This window comes from Mytilus trossulus, chromosome 13, assembly GCF_036588685.1.
Source record: "Mytilus trossulus isolate FHL-02 chromosome 13, PNRI_Mtr1.1.1.hap1, whole genome shotgun sequence".
Lineage (NCBI taxonomy): Eukaryota > Metazoa > Mollusca > Bivalvia > Mytilida > Mytilidae > Mytilus > Mytilus trossulus.
In genome coordinates, this window is record NC_086385.1 from 55,687,976 (window position 1) to 55,715,438 (window position 27,463).

General features: G+C 33.1%; 2 protein-coding genes across 2 annotated transcripts in view; both read right to left on the bottom strand.

The window, feature by feature from the left end:
• Positions 1-2,235: 2,235 nt before the first annotated feature.
• The window catches only part of LOC134695529 (mucin-2-like), a 136,186-nt gene continuing 110,958 nt past the window's right edge, over positions 2,236-27,463 (bottom strand). The window contains exons 24-27 of the mRNA XM_063556808.1: positions 5,992-6,136; positions 4,561-4,724; positions 3,048-3,124; positions 2,236-2,425 (exon numbers count right to left, since the gene is read on the bottom strand). Coding sequence (XP_063412878.1) covers positions 2,396-2,425; positions 3,048-3,124; positions 4,561-4,724; positions 5,992-6,136 — 416 coding nt within the window. The 3' untranslated portion in view covers positions 2,236-2,395. The remainder of the gene's footprint in view (positions 2,426-3,047; positions 3,125-4,560; positions 4,725-5,991; positions 6,137-27,463) is intronic.
• The window catches only part of LOC134695267 (mucin-2-like), a 41,287-nt gene continuing 21,640 nt past the window's right edge, over positions 7,817-27,463 (bottom strand). The window contains exons 14-22 of the mRNA XM_063556486.1: positions 25,023-25,074; positions 23,254-23,633; positions 19,716-19,838; positions 18,565-18,616; positions 12,313-16,275; positions 11,023-11,141; positions 9,556-9,626; positions 8,688-8,851; positions 7,817-7,929 (exon numbers count right to left, since the gene is read on the bottom strand). Of these exons, the coding sequence (XP_063412556.1) occupies positions 7,817-7,929; positions 8,688-8,851; positions 9,556-9,626; positions 11,023-11,141; positions 12,313-16,275; positions 18,565-18,616; positions 19,716-19,838; positions 23,254-23,633; positions 25,023-25,074 (5,037 nt within the window). The remainder of the gene's footprint in view (positions 7,930-8,687; positions 8,852-9,555; positions 9,627-11,022; positions 11,142-12,312; positions 16,276-18,564; positions 18,617-19,715; positions 19,839-23,253; positions 23,634-25,022; positions 25,075-27,463) is intronic.

Here is a 27,463-nt window from a genome sequence, read left to right on the forward strand (position 1 = left end):
AAAATTCCCAAATGTTTTGCCAAATACAGCTAAGGCACTTGGGCAAACGATCGAAATAGACAAAATAGGTTATTTTGACAATAATTGGGATACAGTCGCAAAAACTTTGTACACATACATCGCATACCTATCACAAAACTTATTCAATAGTGATCCAATCACGATAGAAAAACTCCATCAACAATCATTTAAAAAAGAGAGTTTTTTTTGGGTTGTTTTTTTTGCAAATTGTTATGTTTGCCAATGAGACAACTCTTGAGCAGACACAAAATGATGTTGAAATAAGAAACCAGGGGTTCAAATACAACCTTCAACGATGAGATAGAAGCATGGTACATAGTACGCTATGTTATACCCCGTAATGTCAAATGTAAAGCAATTAAATTGCGAGAAAAATAACAGAATAATAAATGAAAACATATATGACATACAGCAACAAACGAAACCACTGAACTACAGGCTCCTGACTAGGGAAAGGCTCGCGCAGTATGTGTGTGTGCGTGATTGTGTGTATGTTGGTGTTTGTGTGTATGTGTGTAGGTGGGAGATTGCATATGTTTGAACTAATTATTTGTATTACGTTAAATATTTATTTATATCAACCAGTTGTCGACCAACTGTATCATCAACATTTGGATACATGAATTTGTCTAATACACAAGGATCGCCACTAGTTCAAATGTATATTTTAAAGTATATACCAGTGAAACTAAAGATTGTTAACATACATAAAAAGAGATTTGTAGTGGATAGTCATTAGCAATCCCATCACATCTCATAACTTGTATATAGTAAGATTTGTCTGCAGACACTACAACTCAAATCTTCTGTCAAAAGCAGTGTTTTTGCTTTCAATGGTCCTCGACTTCCTCTTTGGTTTGGCTATCTTATATCTTTATTCAATTGACCCTAATAAGCCTCATCAGACGAATTACAAGACGAAAATATTATAGCAATGGTCGAAGGCTATACAGTAAGTAAGTATAAAATATCGACATGGAGTTGGAAACACTAACTTGTAACCATTTTTATGAAGGTTTCGGTGATTTCAAAAAATACATATGAGTTTCTTGATGCACTTAAGAAAAAATTACTTGATAATATCTTGCAAAGTATAAAAGACATACATCTGTAACAATATACCGTACATTTGTACTTGAGCCACAAATTAATTTGGTATAATAAGAAAAATATTGTTATAGTGTATAGTATAATAGGTCATACTGACATAGCTAAAACAGAGGGACGGTAGATACCAGAGGGACAGTCAAACTCATAAATCGAAAATAAACTTACAACGCCATGGCTAAAAATGAAAAAGACAAACAGACAAACAATAGTACACATGCTACAAGAACTAAAGAATAGGCAACACGAACCCCACAAAAAACTAGGGGTGACCTCAGGTGCTCCGGAAGGGTAAGCGTATCCTGCTCCACATGTGGCACCCGCCGAGTTGCTTACGTGACAACAAATCCGGTTAGTAGTCTAATTCGGTTGGTCACATTCATGAAAGGAAAAGAGGATTGTAGCTACGACGTAAGGAACATATCCGATATCATTTATGAAACGGTTATCCCATAACGATCAAATGACAACCAGTTCAATAAGTAAGAAATATTTTAACCCTTGCCATATTTAGGTAAAAAAAAAAAGAACATTTATACACAAAACAGACCTTAATTCAACAGTCGAATTGATTTAAGGTCAAATTTGTCTGTAAGATATAATCTTAGTTTCTTAATATTTTTTTTAAATAACGAACGGGGAAAAATCCACGAAAAAAAGGAACGGAAAGTCCGTTATCAAATGGTAAAATCATATGTTGAAACACATGAAAGCAATGGAAAACAACTGTCATATTCCAGACTTGAGCAGACATTTCCTTGTGTCGAGAATTGAGGATTGACGCTTGTTATATAGCTAGCTTAACCTCTAACGTATGACAGTCGCTACAATTGTCTTACATTGAGAATAATAGGTGAACTAAACAAACATAAATAAAAGGTAAAGTCGTCAACAATTTGAGGTACATAAGTCAACATGTGGTACTTTCTTAATTACTAAAAACAACCATGAGAAGTGTGTTAAACTCAAGACAGTATCAAAGTACAAACAACACCATTTAAGGCAGAAATTTGTTTATTCATTTTTATGAATAAACGCATTTGAAATAATAAATTCTTTTCACTAATTCATTTTTTTTATAAGATTAATATAATATAAAATAATATAAAATAATATAAATTAAATTGCTGTCATATTAAATAAATTTTCTGTAAATCTTAAAAAACGTCACGATTGAGGAAATCTTCATAAGCACCGCTATTGAGCAAATATTCATAAAAGCCACAATTGAGTAAATCGTCATCAATGTGCAAAATTGAGCAAATCTTCATATGTGAGGAAAGCGACCATTGTAATTCTGTAAAAGAAAAAAATGTTGGTTTAATGTGGACAACTATGTAAGAAAGCGATAATTGAATAATAGTTCCTTAATCATATTCGTATCATAGTTGTAATACTTTGTAAATTGAGTGGCTGTTCTTCTACGCAAATGTTATGCAGTATAATGCAAATTAACACAAAAGTTTGAAATATCATTTGACTTATACAAGAGACGTCAAGCAGGGAAAAAAGTTGCGAAAAAGGAAATGTACATTCTGCCAGTTGAAGGACACCTCCGGGTGCGGAAATTACTCGTTACATTGAAGACCTGTTGGTGACCTTCCGCTGTTGTTTTTTCTATGGTCGGTTTGTTGTCTTTTTTGATGGTCAGATACGCTAAATACTATGTCTTATGTAGGAAAAATAAACCTCTGTTCGCGAGGAAGAACGCTAGCAGCAATTATTTAAAGTATTTATATGTGTGTTTCACAAGACAAAATGTGTCCCGTATAACATACTCTTTATATATATAATGGTTACTTTTATAAAGTGTGACATGGATGGAGAGTTGGCACGTATACCACGTCTTTCTATATACATCTTTCATTGTGACAGACTAAATTTCACGCCCTTAATTATAATCGACTATATGACCTTACCTGTCCGTTTGAAGTATATGCATTTCGCTGTCCGTTTTGTCTATGACCATTTTTAGAAATTTTACTTTGACCAGAAACTACAATAAAATAATTGAACATGTTGTGATACTAGTATATAATTTTTTAAAAGTACACAAGTATCGATATATTTTTTATATACAAATTTTAGCTACTAGTGACACTCAAATGAGGTGATAATGTCAATTAGCTGCTTTAATGGATCATACTGTGTAATTAAAATGAGTTTTAAGACAAACATTGCCTTATTATTAATTTTTGTTTATCTCGAAAGACCCGTTATCATGGTTGAAGCAGATTACGTTGGCCACCACTTCGCACCAGGTTTATTTTTTTACATTGTGCATTTCTTATTAATTTGCCCCCATCGGTTGAAAATTTCTTTTTAGAAACTGGTGAACTTTGAAGTCTTGTTGATACTGATCTGTTCTATTGGATATCAATGTTATAAACGTTTTTCTTCTTTTTTTACTTCTAATTTGATCCCAATTCTTTATTTGGTTAAAATTCAATTATGACGTCGTTTTTCAAGTTTTCCTCTGAACAATATACTGCTTCGTCACAAAACATGCGATCGTGCCGAATAGAAAAAAAACGTAACAGAAAAAAAACCTACATCTTCTCATATATTATTTCAGAGGTCTTACACAGCTGTCTTATCAAATATCGTTTATAAAGAACTATAACAGAAACACATTATACCACTGTGTCTCGTCCAATACAATATTTAATATCTATATATAGTTTATGTTTTTAGTATTATAAATACCCGGCACACCTCCGGCTTTCAATTAGTAAAACTTTCCTACGGAGTAACATTGTATACGATTTGTTGCAGTTGTTGAATAATTCAAACGACAGACATTTTGCAGGTTGGTCAAAATCATATGCATATCAAGGAATATAAGAAAGTCCTAATCTAACGGCAAATTTTCAATGCCGTAATTTCCAGCCCGCTACTGGGCAATGAAGTTTGATAGATCGATGGAAGGAGTAATATTAAATATACATGACAATTATTACATTCATTTTGTGAGGATATCATGTTGGTGTGATATGAATTCTCTATAACATCATAACAGATAGATTATCAAACTCGCTTTTGGGAATTTCCTTTTTTTTAATGATCGTCCAATTAGTATTTTATTCGGTTTTATACCAGATTTAATTCAAGTGCTTCTAATGAAGCTGATGAAGACGAAACGCACAACTAAATTATAAGCCTTGAATCTTTGGCGAGTTTTCATAATCCTCTACAAGGAAGTATTATTCTGCCTCCAACCCGGACAGACAATTATCGTAATTCTCAATATTCATATTTCTCTGCCAAGAAATATTTTCTACCTCTGATCCAAAAAGATGATGATGTTACATATTTATTTTCAAGTCTTTGGGTTGGCGCACCAGATGATAAAAGTATGACACCAACTAGATATACCTCAAAGGCAGTGACATTCAGGTTTGTATACAATTCACTAAAACGTGATTAACTTACAATTTGACTTTTTGCCAAGATATGATGTTCTATCATTATCTTCGTGGGACTCGAAAGATCCATTATCCCAATATCCTCCAAAGGTTTGCAAATATTTTCTTCCAAAACTGTCGAAGCGTGTGGCCACATTATTAGCGAAAAATCTTTCATCTATAGCAGCAGGTCTACAAAATAAAACAAAATCGTACATTAACATCATATAATTAATAATAAAAACATGGAAAATAAAATAACGCATTTATCAAATGGCAAAAGCTCAAACACATCAAACATGTCATACGAATCAAAAGAACTAGCATTCTGACATAAGTACAGACATGTCCTTCTGTGGACAATGTTGGATTATACCTTGTTTTATTGCCAGCTATCAAATAACTTACTGAATCACTGTATTGCCCTTATCGTGTTCAAATTGTAGTATACTTTGAAACAATAATAACAAATGTCTTTAGCTAATAATTATGAAAAACAAAAGTCTTACCTAGAAAAAAACAATATTACAAGATGTAGTCTGATTGCCAAATAAAGTACATTCCACCAGAAGTGAAATAAATGTTTGAAAACATTTAAAAGCAATTGTACGGTCTTCAACAATAAGAAAAACTCGTACCGTATTTTCGGCTATAAGGTCTAAGTTAACAATATGATTTAAAGAAAGTTATGACGTGATTGTGATAGAATTTATAAAAATTCAAGTAACAAAAAATACAGAACTCCAAATAAAATTCAACTCGGAAAGGCCCTTACCAAATGTTAAATCCAAAAGGTCAAACACATCTAACAAATGTAAAACTACTATAAGTGATAGTACGTTGAAAAGATATACCATTTGGCCAAAGTATGAAAAGCATCTCTTTGTACGAGCGTCAATATTTGTTCATGTTTTATGAATATAAGAAGTGTTTTGAACAGGTTTTTTTTTCAAAGCAACATCTGAAGAGATTAAAAACATACACTCTGAATGATAATGTAAATGAATATAACTACGGCGCCTGCAATCACTACTATTTGTATGGGGTTCTCGTTGCTCAGTCTTTAGAAGCGTTTTATGCGTACTTGGTTTAATTATTTTTTCTCTATTTTTAGCCATTGCGTTGTCAGTTTATTTTCGACTTATGAGTTCGAATGTCCATTTGGTATCTTTTGCTTTTGTTGAAAATTCACAAAATTTAAAATTTATCAAGCAAATTTTTCCATTAAAAGAGTAACGAAAAATACCAGAGGGACAGTCATAATCATAAATCGACAACGCCATAAAAATGAAAAGAACAAACAGAAAAACAATAGTATACATGACATAAGATAGAAAACTAAAGAATAAATAACATGAACCCCACCAAAAACTAGGGGTGATCTTAGAAAGGGTAAGCAGATCTTGCTCCACATATGGCAACCGTTGTGTTGTTCATCTATATTTTAAAATGTACCCACCTGTCCTGATCCTCCTCTGTATATTTTGTTTTTGTTTGTCGTTGTTTGTGTCTATTACAACAAATACATAGAAGTATAGTAAACACGAGAAGTAAGAAAGCCATTGGTATACCAATTGCTAAACCAAGTATCAAACTGTAATTGTCTACAAAATAAATAATTGAATGTTACTATTATTTGATAATTCAATAAACCCCAGTTTTTAGTAGGGTTCGTGTTGCTCAGTCTTTAGTTTTTATTTAATTTGGTTTGTGTATGTTTAAAGTTGTTTGCGTGTTTGTGTTTTTCATTTTTTTTTCCATGCCGTTGTCATTTCATTTTTGTCTTATGAGTTAAGATCTCTTTTTGTAGCTCTTTTTCGCTTTTTTGAATTTGCAAATTCTTTTTTCTATCCCGTTAATATCATTTTCTTGTTAAAAAAAAACTCGTGTTGAACTTGTTAAATCTTTGATTTCTATCTATGTAACATACCACAACTTGATAAATTAATCCAGTATAATTATTTATGACTTTTTATATGTTTGTTTTATCTTTTGAATATGTTGTAACGAGCCTCGAGTAAATTGGGTTAAAATATGAGGGTGAATTTACACCATATGACATACACCATACAATGTTTTCCCCTTTTTGATCTGTATAACTATTACTCTTTTTGTTTTAAACAAAAATAGTGTAAACTGAAAAAAGGAACTAACTTTTTCAACTTTTTGTTTGTCACATATTGAAAGAATAAACCGTATCGCTATTTGTTCACCATTACTGGATATCACACAGGATCCCGTAAAATTTTGACGTCATAAAACAAAATATATGACGCCACACAAGAAAAGTGACTGTTGTATGCGTCAACATGTCAAGCGTCCAGGTCGGCCGGCCGAGTAGGCTAATAGCGATAAGGTGTATAGAGAAGAAACCCCAGCTTTTATTTAAATATTCTTATACATTGTAATTTGAACATAAGACGATGTGATATTATACCGAATAAAACAACTGTCCTTAAGTCACCAAATATCATAGAAGTTAACAACAATAGGATACTGTGTGGCATTTAACATTGAGCAAAACCTTCACCATATAGTAAGCCTTGGCCAAACTTTCTAACTGCAGATCATGCTTTTCTTTTAAAAATAAAACTTACCTGTGTCTGTTATCAGAAGTCTAAAAAAACAAAAATATAGTTTTATTAAAAGGACAGGCGAAAAACTTTATGTTATTTTAGTACTTCAGTTTTTGGGGTATTTTTTGTTATCCAACATAATTTTCTTATTTGTATTCATTTTGGGCCCTTCATATCTTGTTGTTCGGTTTGAGCCAAGCTCCGTGTTGAAGGCCGTGTATTGAACTATAATGGTTTACTTTTTTTAAAATTGTTATTTGAATGGAGAGTTGTCTCATTGGCAATTACACCACAGCTTTCTATATCTATGTTTAAATTTCAGGTCTTCCAGATGAAGTTTATTGTAGCAACACTTACAGACAGCTTTGAACGTATGTTTTAAATACCATTCCTCTCTTGGGATCGTTGCTGCCGGATTGATATGCAGGATCAAAATTATTCTGATAGTCATGAGGTATGTACTGCTATGATTTAAAATAAACATTGTGTGTGCTTCTTCTTCTTCTAATTTAAGCGATTGTTCTTGTTCAAAGGTTGCATATCTCCCGTATAAATTTCACTTTAAAAATATTGTATGTATGTAGATATAACTTTGCCGATGCTCCAAACAAAGAAATTGTCTAAGCTAAATCATATTTATAAATGCTAATTAAGAAAAACCTACTATAAATAATAATAAAAATCAATTGCAAATATTAGCCAAAATACTTACGCACAGTATGGGGCATCCGTACTAGCATTAATACTACAAACATAGTTATCAGAACAGCTACTGATTTTGTTGAATGCCTCACACAAGTTATCACCTAAAGTAACAGTGGCTGCAATGGAAATTCAGAAATTACAATACATCCAAACATTTGTGTTTCAACAGGGGTGATGTGAATCGAACAATTCCCTACTAGATCACACAATCTTGAGTTTCTTTGTTCTGCATGCTTTCTTTTGATCTGTAACTTTTTGGTGGAAAGGTAGAACAAATCAGAAAACCTAAAAACATTTATGCGGAATAAAGACCATAACCTTAAAAATGTATCCCTACCTCTTCACCAGAACGACTGGATTCAAACTTACTGTTAATTTAACATATTTGAACATTGTATCTGGGGCTAATAACGGGTACATACTATATTCATGTAGTAATATATAAAGTATATTAAAATTATTGTGTTATGAAGCGTAGATGTTAATTTCTTAGAAAAATTTATCCTACTCGAACTTGGCGTTTTTTTTTAAAAATTTCCTTTATTTATTATATTTACTTTTAAGAAAACAATGTATCGTAAGAATTGGATGTTATTCTTGTTAAAATGAGTATTTTACCCCATGCCACAAAACCAGGTTCAACCCACCATTTATTTTTATTAAAATGTCCTGTACCCAGTCAGGAAAATAGCCAATGTTATATTATAGTTCGTTATGTGTGTGTTTCATTTCAATGTTGTGTATCTGTTGTGATGTTGTTCTTTTCTTATATTTGATGTGTTTCTCTCAGTTTTAGTTTGTACCCCGTATTTGTTTTTTTCTCAAACGATATTTGAATTTTGAACAGCGGTATACTACTGTTCCCTGTATTTACCTGTTTGGTTATTCAAAGTAACAGACGACGAATCTATCTGAACTGTTTCATTTCCTATTGTTAAGGTCTCATTCCCAGTAACTAAGTCGTAACCAGCCGCAATTACGTCACCGGGAGATGATTCATCTAGATAGACATCATACTCTGGTATCAGGCTCCCAATTCTAACAAAATAATGAAAATTAAAGGTGAAAACTATAATACCAATAATGTAACAACAAACACGATGATGCACGCTTTTTCAAAGTATCAGAAAAATTGAAAGTATGTGTCTGACGAATCTGAAATATGCTACTTGTGCACAACTTATCCTTCCCATTTACAATAAATGCGCATTAAAAAGGTTTCGTTTGATTTTTTTCAATGACGATTTAATAGATTCATCATTAGTTATTTTCTGACGAAATTGAAACAAAGCATTTGTTTTATTCAATATATTGAAACATCAAAGTATCGGCAAACCGGAAGTGAATGACTGATAAAACTGGAAGTTGCTCTCACGTAACAATGCTGCACTATCTTAAAGCTCAGATTCGTTACAATTTCTAGTCGTGCGGTCTCTGCGTTCGACTTTTATGAATGGTAAAATAACCACTGAAACCCCCTACTGTTCTGGGTTAATATGCAATCATGCTAGACTCCAAATAAGGGCAACAGTAGTATACCGCTGTTCAAAACTCATAAATCCATGGACAAAAAACAATATCGGGGTAACAAACTAAAACCGAGGAAACGCATTAAATATAAGAGGAGTCCAGAGATTCATTAGAAGTGTATGTACAATTATTTATGAAAAATCCTCTTAAAAATGTTGATTAACGAGTACATTTTTATAGGCATACGTCAATGTAATGTGATATATTCTTACCTTAGTGTACGAAGAACTATTCTCCTAAAGAAACGTCTCAATGCTCTTGATCGCCTATAATAATTCGTTAGCTATAAAAATATAAAGGTTAAATATTAAAATAATGATTACATAATATAATATTTTAAATAATAATGTGTCTTTTGTACACGGATGCCCGCACTATTGTTGTCTATGTTCAGTGGACCTTGAAAACAGGATAAAAAACTATAATTTGGAATTATAATTCGAAAAATAATATCATAGGGAACATAGGTACTAAGTTTCAAGTCGATTAGACTTCAACTTCATCAAAAACTACTTCAACCAAAAACTTTAACCTGACGCGGAACAGACAGACGACGAACAGACGGACGGACAAACAGACGAACGGGAGCACAGACCAGAGAACATTATGCCAATACATGTGATATAAAAATAATTCTCTATCAACACCTTTCAGTCAGAGAATTGAATGACATTAAATACAATAGTTAAAGACTGATTTACGTGTCATGCCGGTTTCTGAATAAAACGTAAAACTGAACATTTTGTGAATCAAATGCTTGAAACGACACAAACGTTATCCAGGACATTGGTAGCAAGTTATATTCAAGAGTAAAGGACTAGTTATAGTGATTTTCTATGGCTTTTGCGGTGGAAGTCCGACTTATGAGTATGAATGCTCGTTAAGTATCGTTCGTATCTGTTTTGTATCGAACTACCAAATAATTCATTCAACGGATAAAAACAAACAGACGTAGAAGAAAATAGATCAACCTTAGAATAATGGAAAACAAACAAACAAGTCCATAACATACTTCTAAACAAGAATGTGTCCCAAGTACACGGATGCCCCACTCGCACTATCATTTTCTATGTTGGGGTAAAAACTCTAGTTTGGCATTAAATTAGAAATATCATATCATAGGGAACATGTGTACTAAGTTTCAAGTTGATTGGACTTCAACTTCATCAAAAACTACCTTGACTAGAAACTTTAACCTGAAGCGGAATGAACGAACGAATAGACCCACAGACCAGAAAACATAATGCACTTCTCTTATCGTAGGTGAGGCATTAAAACGTAGAAATCGAGATATATATATATTAATCTCACCATAACAGATGCATAAAAATATTTATTTCAAAAAGGCTAAAAACGAAAAAAAAAGGTTCACACATTTGTCCTTTGGACCTAAATTGATAACAGTTTTAGTGGCAATCATACCACATATTCTTAGTTTTATTTTTCCATGGTTTTCTTAAATGTAATGTCAGGTTAAAGGTCTATGACAAACTCTCATATCAACACGACTAAATATCATTTATTGTTGTGTCTTAATTCATGCCATTATTTTTATCTTTGAATAATTTCAGATACTGTTATTAAGATGAATGTATTGAAGAAAAAAAACGTATTTTTGTATCCCTTATGATACTTATAAACATGTCATTTTGGCTAGATGTTTATCATAAATGTCTTACCGCTCTCAAAACCTGGTTGAAAAGACGTCGATAGCCTTGAGTAGTCGTATCAGTAAGACTGATCGTAATAGTGATTCTAATCCGAAGTCTACATCTGTATCTAAACTCAATAGTGATAGCTAAAAGAGAGAGCATACATAATGATTATCAGTGAATGAAAAAAAAAACTTTACCCAGAATGCAATTAGCCGTGTTAGGATCTAATGCATTCTGGGTTATATTTTCAAAAGTCTGCATCTGTTCTAAACTCCATAGTGACAGCTAAAAGAGAGAGCATACATAATGATTATCAGTGAATGAAAAAAAAAACATTACCCAGAATGCAATTAGCCGTGTTAGTATCTAATGCATTCTGGGTTATATTTCCAAAAGTCTGGATCTGTTCTAAACTCCATAGTGACAGCTATAAGAGAGAGCATACATGATGATACATCTTGCCGATTATCTGTTAAGGTGGTACCTAACACCTTAACTAAAATAATTTGGCTCGTTTAATTTTCTTAAAATTTTGATAAGGTATTAACTTTGACCCTTTGATAAAAATATAAAAATTTCAAAAGATTTGAACCAACCGTTTAATCAGAAAAAATACACTGGTTATATAGCAGTATGACAAACACTTATTTTGATCATTTAGAAGCTTAATATTCCCTTAAGAACACAACTTCATTAAAACCTTTTGCTGGTTTTTCAGAGTTATCTCCCTGTAGTGTTAGGTACCACTTTTTGCATATTCACTCCTCTTGTTTTTGAATTATTGCCAGATATTCGGAATCCTTTGGTTTTATCCATAAATTGCCAATACAATATTTTTACTCACTAATCTCTACTTTTTTCTAATATTTTTTTTATCATATTGTTTAAATAGCCATATAAAAAAATCCTATAAAATACTCGCTATTGTTTTCATATTTCTTTTAGGAAAAAGCGTATTTTCCGCCACGTTTTCAATTGGTATAATTCGAAAACAAACAAACGGACCTTCTTAATTAGCTGTTGATTTATGTATCTATACATACAACTAATAAAGTGTTCGACATATATATCTTTTACAATCGCTTTTATTAAACATCAACTGTTTGTAAATAAAAACAACTGTAGTATACCACTATTCAAAGTCAAAAATCGATTGAGAGAAAAAGGTGGAATTGCAAACAATTCTTAAAGGAAAATGCAGTTGTGAAGATACAACATAAAAATCAACACCAACAATAACATGTTTAGTGGATCAATTCAATTAAAAAAAATTCAATGATGACAAAATCTACATTTTTATATTTATATACTTACAGGGTAGTAATTGCGTAGTTGTAGGTGTAGTTTTCGTGGTTGTAGGTTGGACTGTAGTGGAAAATTCTTCAGTCGTTGTAAGTTGGACTGTCGTGGTTATTTCTTCATTTGTTGAAGGTTGAGCTGTAGTGGTAATTTTTTCAGTTGTTGTAGGTTGGACGGTTGTGGAAATTCCTTTAGTTGTTGTTGCTTTGACCGTAGTGGTAGATTCTTCAGTTGTTGTAGGTTTCACCGTAGTAATTTCTACAGTTGTTGTGGGTTGAACTGTAGTGGTTATATCTTCAGTTGTTGTAGGCTCAACTGTAGTGGTTATTTCTTCAGTTGTTGTAGGTTTGACCGTTGAAGTAGATTCTTCAGTTGTTGTAGGTTTCACCGTAGTAGTTTCTACAGTTGTTGTGGGTTGAACTGTAGTGGTTATATCTTCAGTTGTTGTAGGCTCAACTGTAGTGGTTATTTCTTCAGTTGTTGTAGGTTTGACCGTAGTGGTAGATTCTTCAGTTGTTGTAGGTTTCACCGTAGTAGTTTCTACAGTTGTTGTGGGTTGAACTGTAGTGGTTATATCTTCAGTTGTTGTAGGCTCAACTGTAGTGGTTATTTCTTCAGTTGTTGTAGGTTTGACCGTTGTAGTAGATTCTTCAGTTGTTGTAGGTTTTACTGTAGTAGTTTCTACAGTTGTTGTGGGTTGAACTGTAGTGGTTTTATCTTCAGTTGTTGTAGGTTTGACCGTAGTGGTAGATTCTTCAGTTATTGTAGGTTTCACCGTAGTAGTTTCTACAGTTGTTGTGGGTTGAACTGTAGTGGTAATTTCTTCAGTTGTTGTAGATTGAACCGTAGTAGTAGTTTCTTCAGTTGTTGTAGGTTTCACCGTAGTAGTTTCTACAGTTGTTGTGGGTTGAACTGTAGTGGTAATTTCTTCAGTTGTTGTAGATTGAACCGTAGTAGTAGTTTCTTCAGTTGTTGTAGGTTTCACCGTAGTAATTTCTTCAGTTGTAGTAGGCTCAACTGTAGTGGTTATTTCTTCAGTTGTTGTAAGTTGAACTGTAGTTGAAATATCTTCAGTTGTTGTAGGTTTGACCGTAGTGGTAGATTCTTCAGTTGTTGTAGGTTGAACTGTAGTGCTAATATCTTTAGTTGTTGTAGGTTGAGCCGTAGTAGTAATTTCTTCAGTTGTTGTAGGTTTCACCGTAGTAGTTTCTACAGTTGTTGTGGGTTGAACTGTAGTGGTTATATCTTCAGTTGTTGTAGGCTCAACTGTAGTGGTTATTACTTCAGTTGTTGTAGGTTGGACCGTAGTTGTAATTCCTTCAGTTGTTGTTGTAGGTTGAACCGTTGTTGTTATTTCTTCAGTTATTGAGGGTTGAGCTGTAGTGGTAATTTCTTCAGTTGTTGTAGGTTGGACTGTAGTGGTTATTTCTTCAGTTGTTGTAGGTTGAACCGTAGTAGTAATTTCTTCAGTTGTTGTAGGTTGAACTGTAGTGGTAATGTCTTCAGTTGTTGTAAGTTGAACGGTAGTAGTTATTTCTTCAGTTGTTGTAGGTTGAACTGTAGTGGTAATTTCTTCCGTTGTTGTAGGTTGAAGTGTAGTGGTAATTTCTTCAGTTGTTGTTGGTTGAACTGAAGTGGTTATTTCTTCAGTTGTTGTTGGTTGAACTGTAGTTGTTATTTCTCCAGTTGTTGTAGGTTGAACTGTAGTGGTAATTTCTTCCGTTGATGTAGGTTGAACTGTAGTGGTTATTTCTTCAGTTGTTGTTGGTTGAACTGTAGTGGTAATTTCTTCAGTTGTTGTAAGTTGAACAGTAGTAGTTATTTCTTCAGTTGTTGTAGGTTGAACTGTAGTGGTAATTTCTTCCGTTGTTGTAGGTTGAAGTGTAGTGGTAATTTCTTCAGTTGTTGTTGGTTGAACTGAAGTGGTTATTTCTTCAGTTGTTGTTGGTTGAACTGTAGTTGTAATTTCTTCAGTTGTTGTAGGTTGAACTGTAGTGGTAATTTCTTCAGTTGTTGTAGGTCGAACTGTAGTAGTAATTTCGTCAGTTGTTGTAAGCTGAACCGTAGTAGTAATTTCTTCAGTTGTTGTAGGTTGAACTGTAGTAGTAATTTTTTCAGTTGTTGTAGGTTGGACTGTAGTAGTTATTTCTTCAGTTGTTGTAGGTTGGACTGTAGTAGTTATTTCTTCAGTTGTTGTTGGTTGAACTGTAGTGGTAATTTCTTCCGTTGTTGTAGGTTGAACTGTAGTGGTAATTTCTTCAGTTGTTGTTGGTTGAACTGAAGTGGTTATTTCTTCAGTTGTTGTTGGTTGAACTATAGTTGTTATTTCTCCAGTTGTTGTAGGTTGAACTGTAGTGGTAATTTCTTCAGTTGTTGTTGGTTGAACTGTAGTGGTAATTTCTTCAGTTGTTGTAAGTTGAACAGTAGTAGTTATTTCTTCAGTTGTTGTAGGTTGAACTGTAGTGGTAATTTCTTCCGTTGTTGTAGGTTGAAGTGTAGTGGTAATTTCTTCAGTTGTTGTTGGTTGAACTGAAGTGGTTATTTCTTCAGTTGTTGTTGGTTGAACTGTAGTTGTAATTTCTTCAGTTGTTGTAGGTTGAACTGTAGTGGTAATTTCTTCAGTTGTTGTAGGTCGAACTGTAGTAGTAATTTCGTCAGTTGTTGTAAGCTGAACCGTAGTAGTAATTTGTTCAGTTGTTGTAGGTTGAACTGTAGTAGTAATTTTTTCAGTTGTTGTAGGTTGGACTGTAGTAGTTATTTCTTCAGTTGTTGTAGGTTGGACTGTAGTAGTTATTTCTTCAGTTGTTGTTGGTTGAACTGTAGTGGTAATTTCTTCCGTTGTTGTAGGTTGAACTGTAGTGGTAATTTCTGCAGTTGTTGTAGGTTGAACTGTAGTTGTAATTTCTTCAGTTGTTGAGGGTTGAACTGTAGTTGTAATTTCTTCAGTTGTTGTAGGTTGAACTGTAGTGGTAATTTCGTCAGTTGTTGTAGGTTGAACTGACGTGGTAATTTCTTCGGATGTTGTTGGTTGAACCGTAGTAGTTATTTCTCCGGTTGTTGTAGGTTGAACTGTAGTGGTAATTTCTTCAGTTGTGGTAGGTTGGACTGTAGTGGTAATTTCTTCAGTTGTTGTTGGTTGAACCGTAGTAGTTATTTCTCCGGTTGTTGTAAGTTGAACTGTAGTGGTAATTTCTTCAGTTGCTGTAGGCTCAACTGTAGTTGTAATTTCTTCAGTTGTTGTTAGTTGAACTGTAGTGGTAATTTCTTCAGTTGTTGTAGGTTGGACTGTAGTGCTAATATCTTCAGTTGTTGTAGGTTGAACTGTAGTTGTAATTTCTTCAGTTGTTGTAGGTTGAACTGAAGTTGTAATTTCTTCAGTTGTTGTAGGTTGGACTGTAGTGGTAATTTCTTCGGATGTTGTAGGTTGAACCGTAGTAGTTATTTCTTCGGTTGTTGTAGGTTGAACTGTAGTTGTTATTTCTTCAGTTGTTGTAGGTTGAACTGTAGTGGTCATTTCTTCAGTTGTTGTAGGTTGGACTGTAGTAGTTATTTCTTCAGTTGTTGTAGGTTGAACTGTAGTTGTTATTTCTTCAGTTGTTGTAGGTTGAACCGTAGTAGTAATTTCTTCAGTTGTTGTAGGTTGAACTGTAGTAGTAATTTCTTCAGTTGTTGTAGGTTGGACTGTAGTAGTTATTTCTTCAGTTGTTGTTGGTTGAACTGTAGTGGTAATTTCTGCAGTTGTTGTAGGTTGAACTGTAGTTGTAATTTCTTCAGTTGTTGTAGGTTGAACTGTAGTGGTAATTTCTTCAGTTGTTGTAATTGCAGAAGTAGTTGTTGATGTTGTTGTTGTAGGTGCACACGAGGCACAGCATTCAGTCGGTACACTTACACAATTATTGGGTGCTTCCCTGACCATATCTTCACAAGTCCAACCATTGTTAAAAACTGCACCTTTGCGATCACCATAAAGACAGGTCTCTAAAATACAAAGGACAATCTGATAAAAATGATTAAGAAAAACTATTGTAACTGTAAATCACTACGCAAACTTGTCAATATGTGAGGGCTACAGGTACATTTCTTTTAAATTAAAGAACCTGAATGAGTACGCTCACATACCCCACGTCCCCCTATTGTCACTTGAGAAATGAAATAACTGTTAACAAAAACAAACGTATAAGAAACCAAATTGAATCATAATTTCCTGTCGATGTGCACATCTACATAGTATGTCCTTAATATGAGGCAGGCATAACCTGTAAATGGGAACGAAGTCTATATAAATAAATTTTTTGTAACTTAAATATTTGTTAAAAAAAAGAAACGGAAATACCGTAACGTTTCTGATTTAGGTTCTGTTGTTAGGGATTTGAGTTGTAACGTTATTTAAGTTATGACGTCATATGCAATGTAAACAAAGAAACGCTATAATCAGGTAACGTTTTTTCATATCAAGGAATTATTAAAAATGAAATTGGTATTGCGTTCCTTCCTATTTATATTATACTGATAAATATATATTTTACTCAAAGATTCATACAAACAAAACCGGAAAAAGGAAGTACATTGTAGATTTCTGCTCCGGTCCGGGATTTCAAAAAGGCGACAAAATTTGAGTTCATTAGTACAATGAAAAATTAGGGAAATTTTCCCGTATTTTTTTTTATTGAATTTTCTACTGTTATTGGGGACTTCGTCCCCATATTATCTACAAGGTTTCATACAATTTTATTGTGTAGTTTTAGAGGATTGGCGATGACAAACAATTACAGAGGTATATTGAATCAAATAAGGTAAAATGGACGTAACTCCTAGAAAAAAACTATTGAATCATAATTTCCTGTAAATATGCACATCTATGCAGTATGTCCTTAGTATTTACAACGTTTCAGGAAATTCGGTTGTGTTGTTTCAGAGGAGTTGCGATGACGAGAAACAGACTGACGGACTGACTGACGACGGACAGACAGACGGATGGGTTAAAAACATAATACCCTCCGCAACTTCGTTGCGTGGGGGCAAAAACAGTATACCTTCCGCAACTTCGTTGCGTGGGGTTTGATTATGGTACCAAATACGAATATAATGGTAAGAATAATACAGATTTGAACTTTGTTTCAAAAGTATGAAATAGTCAATATTAGTGAGTTTAAAACAGACTGGTCTGTACAGTCAAACAAATGATCCAAAGAGTAGATATTAGTGAGTTTAAAACAGACTGGTCTGTACAGTCAAACAAATGATCCAAAGAGTAGATAGGTATAGGAAGATGGGGGTTTGAGTGCTAATGAGAAAACTGTCCATCCGAGTAACAATTTATAAAAGTAAACCATTAAAGGTAAAGGTACGGCCTTCAACACGTAGCCTTGGCTCACACTAAACAGCAAGCTATAAAGAACCCTAAAAATTACTAATGTAAAACAATTCAGGCAAGAAAATCAACGGTCTTCTCTATATAAAACGAGAAACGAGAAATACATATGAACTACATAAACAGACGACCACTACTGTACATCAGATTTCTGACTAAGAACAGATGTGAACATTTGCAGCGGGATTTAACGTTTTAATAGTACCAAACCTTCTCTCCTTTCTTAAACAATAGTATACAATCACAACAAAGAAAGACCCACAATAGAATATCAAATAGAAGGTTTAACTCAATACAAAAATGACTGACCGATGGACAGGTACGTCATCATTCTTTTCAATGTGAAGGTGTAGGACAGAAGAGATGCAAAAGTTACCAAAAAGGTATTCTAACTTATAAAACGACAAACAAACTAACAATGACATGGCAAAAAAATGTAAAATAAAGGACAGACAAATAGTACAACTGAAAAATAGAAAACCACAGACTTAAAAACAAAAAAACATCAAAATCAATATTTGAGCTGCATCGGATAGAAATCAACCTTCTGCAAACGAATATCAATACAATGTACCTCTGTTAACCTATTTTGGGTTGACATAATTTCTACGGAAAGTATGTATTCGTTCCAAAGCTATGTTTTCATTAAAAGACAGTCCTTTGAGACGGATCACAATGCATCTGTTATATGTTAATTATTTTGAAATCTTATTCATGTATCTGTGTACATGTATTTACCTTGTTTACATACTGTCGATTTCTATCCGACGAAGCTCATGTTTTAGTCTTATATATATATATATATTATTCGCCACTAGAAGATTTTCACTTATCCATCACATCATTATCGTTGTCATTTTAGTGAATAGAATAAAATATAAAAAGAATGCACTAACCGTCTCCAACAGGGGCACTTGAATCAAACGTGCAGACTCCACTAATACACCACTGTAACAAAATACGCCATATTTGGGAATTTATTAAATACTGCCAATTTCAAAATTTCTTATGTTGTTAATATCATAATTGCAACAGATTTATAAGTGTATTTAATACCGTCACTCTGCGCACTCCTCTTAAACAAATGTATCTATTTGCAGTGTAATTTTGTGGGTAATGTAGAATAAACATATTGTTCAATCCGTTTAGTGAAAACTTAATTCGAAAAACAAATTATCTTTTGTTTAATTTAACTACTTTACGAAAGATAATGTTGCGAACACTACAATATTGTGATATACATGTGTGGCTATTCCCTATATTCAGTTTGATTGAGTCTAAACCTTCATTGACAATTGTTTCGTGCATAATAGGGATGCTTAACTATGTCACACAATGTTTCTCTTCTTGTTACGAGTTGTCCAGTCATGTAATGTTGTCATTGTAATGCTATATCAAACATTGCCATAAAAGCGGGAGGTTTGGCTAGCCACAAAACCAGGTTCAACCTATCATTTTTCCTTGAAATATATTTTTTTCAGGTCAGGAAAACCGCCATTATTATATTATAGTTCGTTTATTGTATGTGTTGCATTGTAGTGTTTCTGTTGTGTTCTTATTCTCCACTTATATAAGATGTGTTTTCCTCAGATTTAGTTTGTAATTTGTTATCATGAGTTCTAATATGAAACGGATTATTTGACTGATTAAAATACAATTTGCAATTTGTTATCATGTATTCCAATATGAAACGGATTATTTGAAAGGTCCAAATACATTTTGTAGTTGGTTATCCTGTGTTCCAATATGAAACGGATTATTTGATTGGTTAAAATACAATTTGCAATTAATGATCCTGTGTTCCAATATGAAACGGATTATTTGAATGGTTAAAATACATTTTGTAATTGGTTATCCTGTATTCAATATGAAACGGATTATTTGAATGGTTAAAATACAATTTGCAATTAATGATCCTGTGTTCCAATATGAAACGGATTATTTGATTGATTAAAATACATTTTGAAATTGTCCAAAGAAATCCGATTGGAAAGTTTTTCATTCAAATGCGCATTTAACCTGATAGGATACAATTATAATGACAAACCTTTTGATTTCCACAGAGTGTGTAGTCCGCTGTTCCATCCCTATATGTGTAACACGACGTTGAAGAGGGTGCAGAACAGTACAGAATTGTACATATGGATGTATAATCTCCGAAGTAAAAGTACTATAAATAAAAATAATTATCATAAACAAAACATTCGAAACACTATAAGGTTCTGCCATAAACAGAACATTCGAAACACTATGAGGTTCTGCCATGAACAGAACATTCGAAACACTATGAGGTTCTGCCATGAACAGAACATTCGAAACACTATGAGGTTCTGCCATGAACAGAACATTCGAAACACTATGAGGTTCTGCCATGAACAGAACATTCGAAACACTGTAAGGTTCTGCCATGAACAGAACATGCGAAACACTATAAGGTTCTGCCATGAACTGAACATTCGACACACTATCAGGTTCTGCCATGAACAGAACATCTGAAACATTATAAGGTTCTGCCATAAACAGAACATTCGAAACACTATGAGGTTCTGCCATGAACAGAACATTCTATACTTGTTTATGTTTGTGTCATTTTAGTCTTTTGTGGATAGTTGTCTCATTGGCAATCATAACACATCTTTTTTTTTATATTCGAAACACTATAAGGTTCGGCCATGAACAGAACATTCGAAACACTATAATGTTCTGCCATGAACAGAACATTCGAAACACTATAAGGTTCTGCCATGAACAGAACATTCGAAACACCATAAGGTTCTGCCATGAACAGAACATTCGAAACACCATAAGGTTCTACCGTGAACAGAACATTCGGAACACTATCAGGTTATTATACCACCAGGAAGCATTTCGTTGTTCTTTGTTCAAAATTTCGCAGTTGTCGTTTTTTCAACTTGTATTCAACTTTTATTATATCTTATTTAATATTCCAACTGTTTTTGTCCGAGCGCCACTGATGAGACGTATTGAGACGGAACACGTCTCTGTCATACATAATAATTAGAATGGTATCAATAATGGTTTTATAATCTTCATTTAATACACGGCAGTTCTTGTTACCATAAAGGTTTTAAATTGTAAATCATAACGAACATCATATCAAAACACAATTCAATAAAAAAATGTAACCCGAATACTAGGAATGTTTCTTAGTCATTTTATATTTCAACAAGATAACCGTTGACTCTGTTTACCTCATCCCAATACAGATATCTAAAAATATCGTTGTTCATATACCGTATAGCGGGTTATTTTCGCGGGGTGCAAATTTTCGCTTATTTTCGCGGACAGACCTAAATCGCCAAAATAAATTCCGCCAAATTAAAGGTGTACATACAAAGGTATTAATAAAAGTTTTTAATCCGCCAAAATAATAACCGCCAAAATATTTCGTATAACTTGTTCATTGAAAATCGAGAAATTTTACACCCGCGAAAATAACCCGCTATACGGTATCTAAGCATTACGATGTACACCTTAGCAGATAACATAGTTTCGGATCAAATATTTTAATGGACATCCTCTCTCATTTAAGTTTGAAATTGTTTTCCTACGACACTATGTAGTTATTTAGCGGGAAAACATCGAATTGTTATTTTTAGTGTTTTATGACAAAATCACGAGATTAAACGAACACATAAAATGATATCTGCGCAAACCTGATGACAAAAAAATCTAATAAAATAAATAGTAAATAAATCTAATAAAAATGTCTTCTCCCGATTCAGTGAACAGTGTTTATATGAGAGGTGTACACAACACAAACATTCAAGAAGGAAACAAATATGACAATATAATTATATAAAAGTATAACTACTCTGGATTCATTCGTTTGCGTGGGTACCATTATTTTGTGGTTTCAGGAAAACTTGCATATTCCTGGATATTCAATTTCGTGGTTTTGGCAACAAAATCCACAATAGATGGTATCCAGCGAATATCAATCGATTCACTTGAATTGAAAACTCACTGTTACAAATACAAAATTGCGTGCCATGTTAATATATTTATACACTATAACAATATAAGACTCACCCTACACATATTTGACCCTGTACCACGTTTTATAACAATATAGACTCACCCTACACATACATTGTAGATGACCCTGTACAACGTTTTATAACAAAATACACTCACCCTACACATAGCTGACCCTGTACAACGTTTTATAGCAATATAGACTCACCCTACACATTGATGACCCTGTACACCGTTTTATAACAATATAGACTCACCCTACACATACATTGTAGATGACCCTGTACAACGTTTTATAACAAAATACACTCACCCTACACATAGCTGACCCTGTACAACGTTTTATAGCAATATAGACTCACCCTACACATAGCTGACCCTGTACAACGTTTTATAACAAAATAGACTCACCAAACACATAGCTGACCCTGTACAACGTTTTATAACAAAATAGACTCACCCTACACATAGCTGACCCTGTACAACGTTTTAAAACAATATAGACTCACCCTACACATAACTGACCCTGTACAACGTTTTAAAACAATATAGACTCACCCTACACATAGATGACCCTGTATCACCTTTTATAATAATATAGACTCACCCTACACATAACTGACCCTGTACAACGTTTTAAAACAATATAGACTAACCCTACACTTTACTGACCCTGTACAACGTTTTATAACAATATAGACGCACCCTACACATAGATGACCCTGTACAACGTTTTAAAACAATATAGACTCACCCTACACATAACTGACCCTGTATCACCTTTTATAATAATATAGACTCACCCACAAATAGATGACCCTGTACAACGTTTTAAAACAATATAGACTCACCCTACACATAGATGACCCTGTACAACGTTTTATAACAATAAAGACTCACCCTACACATAACTGACCCTGTACAACGTTTTATAACAATATAGACTCACCCTACACATAGATGACCCTGAATCACCTTTTATAACAAAATAGACTCACCCTACACATAGATGACCCTGTACCACATTTTAAAACAATATAGACTCACCCTACACATAGATGACCCTGTACAACGTTTTATTACAATATAGACTCACCCTACACATAACTGACCCTGTACAACGTTTTATAACAATATAGACTCACCCTACACATAGATGACCCTGAATCACCTTTTATAACAAAATAGACTCACCCTACACATAGATGACCCTGTACCACATTTTAAAACAATATAGACTCACCCTACACATAGATGACCCTGTACAACGTTTTATAACAATAAAGACTCACCCTACACATAACTGACCCTGTACAACGTTTTATAACAATATAGACTCACCCTACACATAGATGACCCTGAATCACCTTTTATAACAAAATAGACTCACCCTACACATAGATGACCCTGTACCACATTTTAAAACAATATAGACTCACCCTACACATAGATGACCCTGTACAACGTTTTATTACAATATAGACTCACCCTACACATAACTGACCCTGTACAACGTTTTATAACAATATAGACTCACCCTACACATAACTGACCCTGTATCACCTTTTGTAATAATATAGACTCACCCGACACATATTTGACCCTGTACCAAGTTTTTGTACACACTGTTGATCAGCAGAATTGACCTGGCTCTGTGTTGTTGTGGTTGATAATGCAGTGGTAGTTGATCCAAGGGTTGTAGTAGTTGTTGACATGGTTGGTCCGGAGGTTGCTGTTGTTGATGGCGTAGTTGGTCCTGATGTAGTGGTTATTGATGACGTAGTTTGTTCGGGTGTAGTGGTAGTAGTTGTCGTTGTTGTTGACGTTGTTGTTGAGTCGGAGCAAGAATAACAACAAGATTCACTAATATATTGACAATGAAAAGCTTTATTTTCAGTTACCAAATCTACACATGTTCTTCCGTCAGAGTAAATTGCACCCTTTTTATCACCATATAGGCAACTATCTAAAAATTCAAATCTTCAAAGTTTAAAAACAATCTTTCAAAGCAATTTACATATTTTTGATACATTTGTGATAGGCCGATGTTTTTTAGTAACTTATTTTTAGATACAAACAGTAGTAGCATTCAGGAATTTTAGAAATATTTAGTTAAGATAACAACTATTCAATTTTTTACTTGTTCATAAATAAATCTTTAAATTCATTATTTAACCAAGTTTTTACAACCTTCACTTTTTGAAGTTGATTTTATCTTGTATGTTTTTTTTTAAAGCTTTTTTTTTTTACATATTTTGATCTATTTTAACTCTGTAATTTCATGTAGTACGAACTTGGGCACGTTTGGTTTATGCGTAAAGCGCTTAGAGTAATTGTCGTGATATATAATGCGCTTTAACAATGCCTTAAATAATGAAATAGTAATAATAATAATGATAATAATAATAATAATAAAATTAATAATAATAATATTAATAATAATTATATAGATACTTCCCAATTTCTATAAATAAATATTTTTTTAGTTGATATCTATAAATGACTTTCTCTCGCTTATCCATTGCTTTTTTTGGAATTAGTTTTATTTGTTTTCATTATTTGAATCGTCAAAATATATGTATAAAACAGTTGTATGATGAAGATTGAGTGCTCTGGTGTTGTTTTTGTTATTTCAATGATCATTTATCGATCAATAAGTATTTGCAAGTGAGTTTGCATTCTGTGTGTGTGCTACATGTATCTTGATATTTTGAATATTTTTAAAAACTAAGGCTTTTCTACCTCAGGCATAGATTACCTTAGCTGTATTTGGCAAAACTTTTAGGAATTTTGGTCCTCAATGCTCTTCAACTTCGTACTATGTTTGGCCTTTAAAACTTTTTTGGATTCGAGGGTCACTGATGAGTCCTTTGTAGACGAAACGCGCGTCAGGTGTATATATAAAATTTATTCCTGGTATCTATGATGAGTTTATTCAGACGAAGTTGAATAATATTATGGGATAGGAAAACAATCAGTTGGAAACAATGTTCTACTTTCGACATAAAGTAACCTTTAAATATCTTACAAATATAGAAAAGTCTTTGTTGGTAGCAAAACGATTTTTTTTTAATTTTGTTCCAATTTTTATAGTTTTTTTCAAATTCTACGTACTGTGGAATCGTTTTTTTGCGTAGAATTCCATTTTTCGTGGTTTTCATGAGTACAGTTGAACCACGAAATAAAATGTTCAACGAATGATTAATTTTCTATAGGTGTGTATGCAGACTTCAGCAAAATCACGAAATCAAATATCAACGAATATGCAAGTTTTCCTTTATCCACGAAAATTGGTACCCACAAAAATAAATGAATCCACAGTACAGTTTGCTATTGTGTGATATCATTTACTTACCATCTCCTGCTGGGGCGTTGACATCAGAGACACATACACCAGTTTTGCACCACTACATATAATAAAAATCATTTTAATCATATATTTCTTAATATGAACATAGTAAAAATGATGGCCATAAGGATAAAAATATGTTTCTGGTTTATTGAACTATTTAGATTTGATCTGGTGATTTGAGGAAACTGTCCGATAAACACTAAAATACGTTGGAGATCACCTTAAAATTGTTGATTTTCATAAGTCATGAACATAAATGAAATAAATTATATATGCAACGGAAATCAAATGTGTATATTTATATGAACGAAAATACTTGTAATAAATTAAATGAATGAGTTACTATAGCATCATTTATGTGGCTTATCTACAGTTTATCTATAAGATTTGCAAAAAAACTGTTCTTAAAAGTTAAATTTACATGTTTTGCTAATGTATTCATTAAAAGTCGAACATGTTAATAAACATTTACGGAATAAGAATGTAAATAATTATGATTTCAATTTAGCTGAATCAATGAGGCATTTGCTTAAATTATTTCATAACTGTTGAAATGGTAATACAGGGACAGTGCGTATCACTTGGGGAATATCGTATATTTACTTGCGAGAATGATTTATTTAAAGTTGTACAGCAAATTAAGTGGCTAATGTTTTTCGCATGATATTTTTATACCTCATTGTTCTTTTTTTTTTTAACACATTTGACAGTTATGCATAAACTTAACACTTTTAAGCAATAACTGGATTTTTTAATCATGTTTATTCTTAAGGGACGAAAAATACTAGAGGGACAGTCAAGCTCATAAATAGAAAAAAAACTGACAATGACTCGCTAAAAATGAAAAAGACAAACAGACAAAATCGGCAGTATATCGATTAATGTGTTTGAGATTTTAATTTTGTGATATGACTACCGAGCTTGAATTTTTTTCCCTCAAAGTTTGGTATTTTTGTCATTTTCTTTTTTCAATGAAAGACAAAAACAATCAAAAACAAGGAGTAAACAAAGACTTATAAAACCAAAGGGCATTTACATCAACAGTTATAAATAAGAAATATAAATCAATTGCTTTAAAAAAGCAATTGTAGGGGGTCTTTCCCCCTGTAAAATTAATTGAATTGGGGGGTGTTTGTTTGTTTGTTTGTTTGTTTCTTTCTTTCTTTCTGTATGGGGTCTATATTATTGTTACCGGAGAAGTTTCATGTTTAGTTTGGAAAGTTTTCGTTTTATTTTAGGTACAGCGCGCGCGCCACATCACGTGACACGGGTTTATAATAACGAAAAGATAGTCTTTTTATTTCTTTTTAGGAGGGGACGTTAAACAGACAACATCTATAGAGATGGAATGTACACAATGTAATTTCTTTTGTCATTGTAGGAAATTGACATTTTGATGACAGTTCACAAGTAGTGCATGTTTTGGATTTAATTGATCCGGTGTAACTTTAAAACACATTTATTGATTATTTTCTGATAATGTACATTTTTCAGCACCTGTTTGTAACACAGATTAGTATTTCAAACTCGGAGCGGACATTTTATTGTAGGTTTTTACTGAGATTTACGGACCTAGCAAGCTATTTTTACGGCATTGCCATTTCTTTTCTCTAGGAAAAGTTCTGAGAGATATCTGCACCAAGTTTTTTTATAAACGTTAAGTACATGTATGCCCTGCTGACTGCAAATTTTGAGGTCGATTGTACTTGTAGTTTCAGAGAACATGTGGATTTTTTTTCAGAAGTGACGTAAGAACATACTATTATTAAATTTCAATTTTTCTTGAATAATTGAGAGTTTGTTCCTTCAATAAACTGTCATGATTAAACAGTCATACAGATTGATTGATTGATTGATAAGTTGGTTAGTTGGTTGGTTGGTTGGTTGGTTGGTTGGTTAAACACGTTGGATAGGGTCAATTGAAACACGGAAAAAGAAACAAAGAAGATCTTGGACCCTATATTAAACACATGAGACGGAAACATGATTGATTGATCATGATCATGATTGATTGATTGATTGATTGATTGATTGATTGATTGATTGATTGATTGATTAGTTGGTTGGTTGGTTGGTTGGTTGGTTAAACACATTGGATAGGGTCAATTGAAACACGGAAAAAGACACAAAGAAGATCTTGGACCCTATATTAAACACATGAGACGGAAACATGATTGATTGATCATGATCATGCATGATTGATTGATTGATTGATTGATTGATTGGTTGGTTGGTTGAACCCTATAAGAAACACATGAGACGGAAACATGATTGATTGATTGAACATGATCATTATTGGTTGATTGATCATGATCATGATTGATTGATTGATTGATTGATTGATTGATTGATTGATTGATTGGTTGGTTGGTTGGTTGGTTGGTTGGTTGGTATGTTGGTTGGTTGGTTGAAATTCAAACACACATAAAACTGTTTAAATAGTG